This window comes from Oncorhynchus tshawytscha, linkage group LG10 (genome assembly GCF_018296145.1).
Source record: "Oncorhynchus tshawytscha isolate Ot180627B linkage group LG10, Otsh_v2.0, whole genome shotgun sequence".
Lineage (NCBI taxonomy): Eukaryota > Metazoa > Chordata > Actinopteri > Salmoniformes > Salmonidae > Oncorhynchus > Oncorhynchus tshawytscha.
In genome coordinates, this window is record NC_056438.1 from 10,873,593 (window position 1) to 10,884,563 (window position 10,971).

Sequence of the window (10,971 nt, forward strand, 5' to 3'; positions counted from 1 at the left end):
GGATATAGATATTTTTGTACCTGTTTCCTCCAGCATCTTCACAAGGTCCTTTGTTGTTCTGGGATTGATTTGCACTTTTCGCATCAAAGTACATTCGTCTCCTTCCTGAGCGGTATGACGGCTGCATGGTCCCATGGTGTTAATACTTGTGTACAATTGTTTGTACAGATGAACGTGGTTCCTTCAGGTGTTTGAAAATTGCTCCCAAGGATGAACCAGACTTGTGGAGGTCTACAATTTTTTTCCTGAGGTTTTGGCTGATTTCTTCTGATCTTCTCATGATATCAAGCAAAGAGGCACTGAGTTTGAAGGTAGGCCTTGAAATACATCCACAGGTACACCTCCAATTGACTCAAATGATGTCAATTAGCCTATCAGAAGCTTCTAAAGCGATGACATAATTTTCAGGAATTTTCCAAGCTGTTTAAAGGCACAGTCAATTTAGTGTATGTAAACTTCTGACCCACTGGAATTGTGGTGCAGTGAATTATAAGTGAAATAATCTGTCTGTTAACAATAATTGTTGAAAAAATTACTTGTTCATGCACAAAGTAGATGTCCTGACCGACTTGCCAAAATTATAGTTTGCTAACAAGAACTTTGTGGAGTGGTTGAAAAATGAGTTTAAATGACTCCAACCTAAGTGTATGTAAACTTCTGACTTCAACTGTAGATGTATATATATGGATAAATTGATAGAGTTGTGATGGACACCTCTGCTCTCTCTCTCTCTCTCTCTCTCTCTCTTTCCTCACCTTTCCCTCTTCATCCTCCCTCTCTCCCCCAACTCTCCCCTCATCTTTGCCCCCTGGACTCATATCCTCCTGTCCCTCTCCTCACCCTCTGTAGCATGATATACTACAGTACCCATAATGCTCTGTATTCTGTATCCGGTTTGATCTAACTAAACACGTTCCTAAAGCTAACACTATGGTGTCCCGCCTCCTTATTATTTCAATACAGCCTATTCCCCCCCCTTCTTCTTCTTCTTCTTCTTCTCTCACCTCCCTCCATCCAGATATGATCCTCTCCCTAGCTGCAGCTATGAGCAGCGGCGGCATCCCCCAGAACACGACTTCCTCCTCGCCCTTTGACCCCTCGCCCCTGGACCCCTGGCTTGACCCCTACCCTGACCCCTACCCTGACCTCCCCGGGGTTAACGCCTCCTCCTCCGACGTCCCCGGCCGCACCTATACCTCCGACCTTGACTTACGACCTCTGACCTCACAACAGGTTAGACATGATGTCATCAAGTTTAGTTTACTTTTATGATGTGATTGCTGATTTCATTGCTTTAAAAAAAGTATAGTGACCTTTGGGTGATTTGAGAATTGCTTAACATATAAATTATAATTTTTATTGTTGTTGTTATGATTATGATGATTTTTATTTTATTATTGTGGTTGTTATTGTTGTTATTAGCATTATAATGATGATATCATGATAAGGATATGAGGATGATTATTGTCATCAACAGGATGTTAGCCCATGGGATGTGGCGTTATGTGTCACGGGTACACTCATCGCCTGCGAGAACGCTCTGGTCATCGCCGTCCTCTTCTACACGCCGACCCTCAGAGCGCCGATGTTCATCCTGATTGGCTCGCTGGCGTTCGCCGACCTCCTGGCGGGTCTCGGTCTCATCCTGAACTTCGTGTTCACCTATCTTGTCGAGGGAGAGGTCGTGACCTTGGTTGCCACAGGGATACTCATTGCGGCATTCTCGGCATCCATCTTGAATATCTTGGCGATCACCGTGGACAGGTACGGTAATATTTATGTCTCTCTTTATATCTTAAAATGAGATTTGCAGGGATACAGACGGTTTCAAATGTTCTGACTTTGCGGATAGCTGCTTTGTTGAGAAACGTTTTACTTGCCATGACAGTGATATGTGGTGTAGTTGAATGCAGAGAATGTGCTAAAGGTGTAAATGAGAATGTAAAACACGGACTGGATTTCCTGTTCATTGCATTACAGGTACCTGTCGCTGTACAACGCGCTGACCTACCACACGGAGCGGACTGTCCTCTTCACATACCTGGTGGTAGGGGTCATCTGGTTGGTGTGTCTGGTTCTCGGCGTCCTCCCCGCGCTCGGGTGGAACTGCCTAGACGACCAATCAACGTGCTCAGTCTGTCGACCCGTCACCAAATCCAACGCCGTCGCCCTCGCTGTCTTCTTCCTACTGGTTTTCGCGTTGATGATGCAACTCTACCTGCAGATCTGTCGGATCGCGTTCCGTCACGCTCAGCAAATCGCCGTCCAGCATCAGTTCCTCGCCATGTCCACGACCAAAGGAGTCCAGACGCTCTCCGTGATTCTCGGCACCTTCGCCACGTGTTGGCTGCCGTTTGCTATGTATTCTATAGTGGCGGATTCAAGCTATCCTATCATATACACATACTCTACGGTGCTGCTGGCGGCGTGTAATTCAGTCATAAATCCTGTTATATATGCGTTCAGGAACCCGGATATACAGAAGGGGCTCTGGTTGGCGTGTTGTGGGTGTGTCCCGTCAAATCTGAGCCTGAGACCTCGAGCCAGGACATCCAGTGATGTATAGGGAAGCATTGTTCATGGCTACGACCGCTCCAACCTCTCCCTCCGGCCCTGGACCTGGCAATGTCTAGGGAGGGGGTGTAGCGACGTATATAGAAGGGGTGCAGGATGATGCCGGTATTGGAGGAGGTGTGGGTGTACGCCTTCCAACCTAGCTCTGTGACCCAGGGCCTCCAGCAAAGTTGGACATCCAGAAGAGAATGTGGTGGTGAGATCAAGGGACATGGTGATGACCCCCCCCTAGGATCGCCAGTGAGGGGGTAAGGTTTAGGGAGAGGACTCAGTGAGGTCAAAGGGGACCCTAAGGCAAGAGGGAGGGTGTGGGGTGGTGACCTGGCAATGTAACCCCCTTCCCATCCTTCTCCAGGGTCTAGATCAGAGTTGCAGGGGCGGATGCGGCTCTCCTTCATCAAAGGATGAGGGGCCATGGACTGGACTGAGAAAGTTTGGGATGGTTTGCCCTGGGCCTAGGCTATACTGTAACCCAATGGATAGAGTTGGTGGTTCCGAACTGTGTGGGGCTCAGGTTAAATGCTTTACAATGCCACTTCAGTGGGGGATCATAGGCCTCTAAAAGGCTACTCGTTCAGAGGGTGAGCACGAGTAGTACAGCCTAAGGAGTTGCCTCGATGGAAGATGAGCTGGAACTTACTGTTGAGCTAACTTGCTTATGATGAGCTAACTTGCTTATGATGAGCTAACTTGCTTATGATGAGCTAACTTGCTTAATGATGAGCTAACTTGCTTATGATGAGCTAACTTGCTTATGATGAGCTAACTTGCTTATGATGAGCTAACTTGCTTATGATGAGCTAACTTGCTTATGATGAGCTAACTTGCTTATGATGAGCTAACTTGCTTACTGATGAGCTAACTTGCTTGTGATGAGCTACCTTGCTAATGATGAGCTAACTTGCTTATGATGAGCTAACTAGCCAACAATGTTGATGTGTGTTAGGTGGGAATGCTAAGAATTTGAGGTTTCATTCAAAACCTTAGAAACTATCATGCCACAATGATCTTGTTGCTGATGATGACTAAAGCTCTTGGATAAAACACAAGTGTATAACACATAACAGACAGACAGACACGCAAAGCCAATATGAAGTCTGATTCATTGTTACCCTTGGAGAAGAAACATACCGTTTTTTGAAAAGCCCACAAGCCCCAAAAGGTTTCCCTGTTATCACCAATGCTATAAACCTCCCAATTTTTATATATATTTTTTTACAGCTGCTAAGCAATGTATGTTGCCGGCCTACAGTCATGAGGTATAGAAATGCAATTACAGTCAAGTCATCGTTCTAGTAATTCTAGAAACACACCGGGTTCTAGCTAAAACCGTTTCAGCACCACAGACAGCAAAACATAGCGTCAAGACATTGCCAATGTGCATCAAAAGCTCATTTCAGCACCAGCGAGCTGATGCTTGTAGTCCCTACTTGATTCTGCTCTATGGTCAGTTTTTGCATTCTCCCCCTTACTGGTTAATTTAACCAATTTGGGAAGTGAAATCTGATTCTCGATCTGTGACTAAGGTCAAGGGAAATTCTATCCGGAGCCAGCTAACCAGACAGTCGTTTTAACACTTCTCACTGGTTGTACGGTTGAATAATTCATTAGAAAACAGGCCTGGTGTGGAGAGAAGGAGAAAAACTCACAGGGCTGTGTTATCTTTCCAGACAGAGCGAGAGGTGACAAAACGTGTGTCACAGCCAGGGCTCATGTTCGCAGGGCCTTTGGCGGAGTTTCAATCACTTTGTGGTGCGGTGGGTTCTAACCATTCTAGTTCTAACTAATGGTTCTAAATGACGTGGTGGGTTCTAACCATTCTAGTTCTAACTAATGGTTCTAAATGACGCGGTGGGTTCTAACCATTCTAGTTCTAACTAATGGTTCTAAATGACGCGGTGGGTTCTAACCATTCTAGTTCTAACTAATGGTTCTAAATGACGTGGTGGGTTCTAACCATTCTAGTTCTAACTAATGGTTCTAAATGACGCGGTGGGTTCTAACCATTCTAGTTCTAACTAATGGTTCTAAATGACGCGGTGGGTTCTAACCATTCTAGTTCTAACTAATGGTTCTAAATGACGCGGTGGGTTCTAACCATTCTAGTTCTAACTAATGGTTCTAAATGACGCGGTGGGTTCTAACCATTCTAGTTCTAACTAATGGTTCTAAATGACGCGGTGGGTTCTAACCATTCTAGTTCTAACTAATGGTTCTAAATGACGCGGTGGGTTCTAACCATTCTAGTTCTAACTAATGGTTCTAAATGACGCGGTGGGTTCTAACCATTCTAATTCTAACTAATGGTTCTAAATGACGTGGTGGGTTCTAACCATTCTAGTTCTAACTAATGGTTCTAAATGACCCGGTGGGTTCTAACCAAGTGACAGCAGAGGGAGTCTGTCATATCTGACTAGTATCCTTTTAGAATGATCATAGGTTGAAAGTATTGTGTGACAGGCTATCACAACAATTAATAAGTCTATACATCGCAATTCGATATCATTTGATATCATTAACGGGACTTGAAATAAAATGTCAACTGGGCCTATTGATTATGTACACATGGGTTTACAAGTATTGATTTAGGCAGACAAGTTAAATGATAACGATTGATCAACCCACGTCTGAAAACCGGCAATGTAAACAGCATATTGACTACTCTTCATGTCAGGTGAAGTGAACATGGATCCAAATCCAATAGGGTTCTATTGATTAGCTGCCGATGCATGGACAATAGGCAACAGCAGCACAACAGAACAGAATGCAGGACCAGACTGGGACCAGAAATTAGCCCTGGCATTTCTAACAAACCTGTCCATTTATTTACTTGAACAATATTAGCCAGATAATGATCATTTTGCTATTAAAAACCGAAGTTAGACAGTCCCACGGGCTAAAAATGGACCAGTCTGCCCCTGATGGAATGTAAAACACAAAACCACACTCTATGGGGTTTTATCTAAATGATTATATTGGCCAATATACCCCTCATTTTCCCTCTCTCTCAATGCTGTCTGTCTCAACACACGCTCCACACCACACGCCCCCTCTCTGTATCTCTGAACGTCTGCAAGAGAGGAGCCGACGCGTCTTAGCCTCAGCCGGATCAACGGTGCGGTGGATTAATGAGGTTTTACAAGGTGAGCCGAGCAGCGGTGGCATGAAATGAGGCACCAGGCGCAGTAGGGTAATGCAACCCACACACACACACACACACACACAGTAGGGTAATGCAACCCACACACACACACACACACAGTAGGGTAATGCAACCTACGGTTTCATTCTCCCACAGATAGACACACACACACACACACACACAGACGGAGAGATTATAATGAGGTTAGTTTCTCCCTGAAAGGGAAGCTTGTAGTGAACTGATGTACAAAGGCTCCAATGACAGAGTTAGTTGTGGTACAATGAGCATACTTTAGGTTAGTTCTTCATCCTAATGGCACGGCTTCCATTTCCTTGTCCCCGTTCCTTGTCTCCTTTCCTACACGACCTCTGATGGTTGAGAGACACTGACTGGATACGTGGTTAGTAAGGAAAGGAGATGAGGAGAGGATGCAAAATTAGACTATTAGGATGAAGCCCACAAACTGAACAGAAACTAGAGATTTTATAGTACTGTCTTAAAAATAATCATAATCATGCTTGTTTGCTCTCAATTCTGCAACTGTATCCACTGTTTAGTACAAACATCAACAGCAACACACCAACAATGGTAAAATACTACTGTGGAGAAGTGCCCGGTGATGTACCAGTCATGGAGATAGTGGGCTGTGTTGGGAAACAGGGACAGTAATAGGGCTTGGTGTTTCAATGGACAATTAGTAAAAAAAAAAAAACGAAGAACAAACTATAACAGGCAACTCTCAAAATGGAGCACAGGACTAGACATTAACTTACTGGACGTTAACTTACTGGACGTTATTAACTTACTGGACGTTATTAACTTACTGGACGTTATTAACTTACTGGACGTTAACTTACTGGACATTATTAACTTACTGGATGTTAACTTACTGGACGTTAACTTACTGGACATGAACTTACTGGACGTTAACTTACTGGACAATAACTTACTGGACGTTATTAACTTACTGGGCATGAACTTATTGGACAATAACTTACTGGACATTATTAACTTACTGGACGTTAACTTACTGGACGTTAACTTACTGGACATGAACTTACTGGACGTTATTAACTTACTGGACGTTAACTTACTGGACGTTAACTTACTGGACGTTAACTTACTGGACATGAACTTACTGGACGTTAAATTACTGGACATGAACTTACTGGACGTTAACTTACTGGACGTTAACTTACTGGACGTTAACTTACTGGACATGAACTTACTGGACGTTATTAAATTACTGGACATGAACTTACTGGACGTTAACTTACTGGACGTTAACTTACTGGACATGAACTTACTGGACGTTAACTTACTGGACGTTATTAACTTACTGGACGTTAACTTACTGTACGTTATTAACTTACTGGACAATAACTTACTGGACAATAACTTACTGGACATTAACTTACTGTACGTTATTAACTTACTGGACGTTAACTTACTGGACATGAACTTACTGGACATTAACTTACTGGACATTAACTTACTGGACAATAACTTCCTGGGCGTTAACTTACTGGGCATGAACTTACTGGACAATAACTTACTGGACGTTATTAACTTACTGGACGTTAACTTACTGGACGTTAACTTACTGGACATGAACTTACTGGACGTTAACTTACTGGACGTTATTAACTTACTGGACGTTAACTTACTGGACGTTAACTTACTGGACGTTAACTTACTGGACATTATTAACTTACTGGGCATGAACTTACTGGACAATAACTTACTGGACGTTATTAACTTACTGGAAGTTAACTTACTGGACATGAACTTACTTGACATTAACTTACTGGACATGAACTTACTGGACGTTATTAACTTACTGGACATGAACTTACTGGACGTTATTAACTTACTGGGCATGAACTTACTGGACAATAACTTACTGGACGTTATTAACTTACTGGATGTTAACTTACTGGACAATAACTTACTGGACATTAACTTACTGGACAATAACTTACTGGACATGAACTTACTTGACAATAACTTGTTCATAATGTTGATGATGGAATTTTTCTACTTTGTAAAATGGTGTCTTTTCTATAGTTTTCTATTCAGCGGGATGAACGAGCAAACAGTCGCATGCTTTCCCTGTTAGGCTGAGCCCCGAATGGCACCCTTGTTGCCAATATAGTACACTAATTGTGAGCTCTATGGGCCCTGCAAAGCAATGCACTAGATAGGGAATACGGTTCTATTGGGTCTGTAGTGTAGTCAGACAATGAATGCAAACCCAATTCCTCCAATTCCTTGAAAATGCAGATTCTGTAACTCTTCCGTTGGCCTTATCGTACCTAACTCCTCTGCAATAACGTTCAGTGTGTTTGTAGTGGATAAAATAGCTCCAACAGTGTTACTTACTACCGTGTACAGGTCAATCTCAAAAAGCTACAACTGAGAGAGGGGGAACTGGAACTAATGAACGATAGAATCCCTTCAAATCAAGCTCTCACAACGTTCAACAATAAAAACAGAAACAGAAACATGTTAGCCTAAATCTACATAAACCATAATTATGGATCACCATGTGACTGATTATAGAACTAGATTCTAGATAGATCTAGATATGATGAATATCTATGATATATAAGTATTATCTGCTTGTGTCAGCCTTCAAAGCAGATGACAACAGGTTTATATTAGGTTTATATTGGGTTTATATTGGGTTTATATTGGATTTATATTTGTGAGTAATGAATACACCCCTGGTCACTCTGATGGAATCGTTCAGCCACGGTGGTAGAAACTCTCTGATGGAATCGTTCAGCCACGGTGGTAGAAACTCTGATGGAATCGTTCAGCCACGGTGGTAGAAACTCTCTGATGGAATCGTTCAGCCACGGTGGTAGAAACTCTCTGATGGAATCTGATGGAATTCAGCCACGGTGGTAGAAACTCTGATGGAATCGTTCAGCCACGGTGGTAGAAACTCTCTGATGGAATCGTTCAGCCACGGTGGTAGAAACTCTCTGATGGAATCGTTCAGCCACGGTGGTAGAAACTCTCTGATGGAATCGTTCAGCCACGGTGGTAGAAACTCTCTGATGGAATCGTTCAGCCACGGTGGTAGAAACTCTCTGATGGAATCGTTCAGCCACGGTGGTAGAAACTCTCTGATGGAATCGTTCAGCCACGGTGCTGGAAACTCTGATGGAATCGTTCAGCCACGGTGGTAGAAACTCTCTGATGGAATCGTTCAGCCACGGTGGTAGAAACTCTCTGATGGAATCGTTCAGCCACGGTGGTAGAAACTCTCTGATGGAATCGTTCAGCCACGGTGGTAGAAACTCTCTGATGGAATCGTTCAGCCACGGTGGTAGAAACTCTCTGATGGAATCGTTCAGCCACGGTGGTAGAAACTCTCTGATGGGTAGAAACTCTCTGATGGAATCTTTCAGCCACGGTGGTAGAAACTCTCTGATGGAATCGTTCAGCCACGGTGGTAGAAACTCTCTGATGGAATCGTTCAGCCACGGTGGTAGAAACTCTCTGATGGAATCGTTCAGCCACGGTGGTAGAAACTCTCTGATGGAATCGTTCAGCCACGGTGGTAGAAACTCTCTGATGGAATCGTTCAGCCACGGTGGTAGAAACTCTCTGATGGAATCGTTCAGCCACGGTGGTAGAAACTCTCTGATGGAATCGTTCAGCCACGGTGGTAGAAACTCTCTGATGGAATCGTTCAGCCACGGTGGTAGAAACTCTCTGATGGAATCGTTCAGCCACGGTGGTAGAAACTCTCTGATGGAATCGTTCAGCCACGGTGGTAGAAACTCTCTGATGGAATCGTTCAGCCACGGTGGTAGAAACTCTCTGATGGAATCGTTCAGCCACGGTGCTGGAAACTCTCTGATGTGAGGTGCGTCCTCACGTGTCATTGAATCCCGTTATCGTGAATATATACTCTGTTATGCCTATAGAGCGGGGGTGGAATGACCTAGCACTGTGTGTGTGTGTATCACTCCGTGGTTCACAATGAATTTGTCCAATAGAAATCGGAGGATCGAATCGGAGGAATGAAAATAGGGCAGGATGTCCATATTAGTTTCACTCCGTTTTCTTCCGTATTGGTGCCTGATGATCACGAACCAGGTGATCCTCATCATTGACTTTCAATTAGTCTCTTGAATCACACCTGGAAACCAGCTGTGACCACTATAGCCAATCAGTGATGTTAATTGGTTAATTGGTCAATTAACAGAGGAACGAAAACTACAGCAGACACGGTGGGCCTCCAGGATAAAAGCTTGACTCTCGTATGTACAAACACACCAAGATGGGCCATACTGCTGTAGACAAACCGATATAAATAGATTCTACTCATTCTATTTCTGTACCCTTGCCACTGTCTCTTCAGGAGAGAAAGGGAGTTATTTTCCTTATTCAATGCTGTACAGAAACATATTTTTTACATATTTTTACATATTCGTCATCAGGGCATGTGTTTAAATAATATGGTTGTTAATGTGTGTGTGTGTGTGTGTGTGTGTGTGTGTGTTCTTATCAATGGTCAAAATAATTTCTTGAAACAATGTGTAGTGGATTATGCTAAAAAAGTGCCATATTTCTTACTTATGACTAGTGGTTTATTTTGGTTGATGTATTTATCACGTATGCATCTCTGTCTGGTGTATTTCAAGGTAAAGGCATTCATGAGCTTTGAGATAGTATGATAGCCTACCACGTCTGATGTTGAAATGATATACAAGACCCTGATCAAACAAGACTGATCTAGGAACATTTTATCCCCAACCCCAACCCCTATCCCAACCCCTACCCCTACCCCAACCCCAACCCCAACCCCAAACCCCTATCCCAACCCCTACCCCTACCCCAACCCCAACCCCTACCCCAATCCCTACCCCTACCCCAACCCCTACCCCAACCCCTATCCCAACCCCTACCCCTCATCTCTCTCTCCTTCATCTCTCTCTCTCTACCCCTCTCTCCTTCATCTCTCTCTCTACATCTCTCTCCTTCATCTCTCTCTCCCTCTCTCCTTCATCTCTCTCTACCTCTCTCTCCTTCATCTCTCTCCTTCATCTCTCTCTCTCTCTCTACCTCTCTCTCTCTCTCTCTCTCTCTCTACCTCTCTCTCTCTCTCTACCTCTCTACCTCTCTCTCTCTCTCCTTCATCTCTCTCCTTCATCTCTCTCTCTCTCTCTCTCCCTCTCTACCTCTCTCTCTCTCTCTCCCTCTCTACCTCTCTACCTCTCTCTCTCTCTCTTTGATCT

At 43.8% G+C, this 10,971-nt stretch overlaps 2 protein-coding genes across 2 annotated transcripts; both read left to right on the forward strand.

Annotated features, from left to right (window-relative positions):
- Nucleotides 1–807: 807 nt before the first annotated feature.
- Nucleotides 808–6,880, forward strand: LOC112237277 (G-protein coupled receptor 12-like). Its single transcript, XM_024405878.2, has 3 exons — nucleotides 808–1,233; nucleotides 1,478–1,764; nucleotides 1,981–6,880. Exons 1-3 carry the CDS (start codon nucleotides 931–933, stop codon nucleotides 2,564–2,566), a joined length of 1,176 nt encoding a protein of 391 aa, XP_024261646.1. The 5' UTR covers nucleotides 808–930; the 3' UTR covers nucleotides 2,567–6,880.
- Nucleotides 6,881–8,624: 1,744 nt separating this feature from the next.
- On the forward strand, nucleotides 8,625–10,285 carry LOC121847410 (repetin-like). The gene is made up of 2 exons (XM_042328110.1): nucleotides 8,625–9,089; nucleotides 9,144–10,285. Exons 1-2 carry the CDS (start codon nucleotides 8,888–8,890, stop codon nucleotides 9,593–9,595), a joined length of 654 nt encoding a protein of 217 aa, XP_042184044.1. The 5' UTR covers nucleotides 8,625–8,887; the 3' UTR covers nucleotides 9,596–10,285.
- Nucleotides 10,286–10,971: the final 686 nt, after the last annotated feature.

What these genes read in the sequence shown, in the direction of transcription:
- LOC121847410 (XM_042328110.1), top strand. Translation starts at nt 8,888, where the DNA reads ATGGAATCGTTCAGCCACGGTGGTAGAAACTCTCTGATGGAATCGTTC. An exon ending in GGAATCGTTCAGCCACGGTG is followed by an intron (nt 9,090 to 9,143) that starts GTAGAAACTCTC and finishes TCAGCCACGGTG; the next exon opens with GTAGAAACTCTCTGATGGAA.
- LOC112237277 (XM_024405878.2), top strand. Translation starts at nt 931, where the DNA reads ATGGTGTCCCGCCTCCTTATTATTTCAATACAGCCTATTCCCCCCCCT. An exon ending in GACCTCTGACCTCACAACAG is followed by an intron (nt 1,234 to 1,477) that starts GTTAGACATGAT and finishes TGTCATCAACAG; the next exon opens with GATGTTAGCCCATGGGATGT. An exon ending in TTGGCGATCACCGTGGACAG is followed by an intron (nt 1,765 to 1,980) that starts GTACGGTAATAT and finishes ATTGCATTACAG; the next exon opens with GTACCTGTCGCTGTACAACG.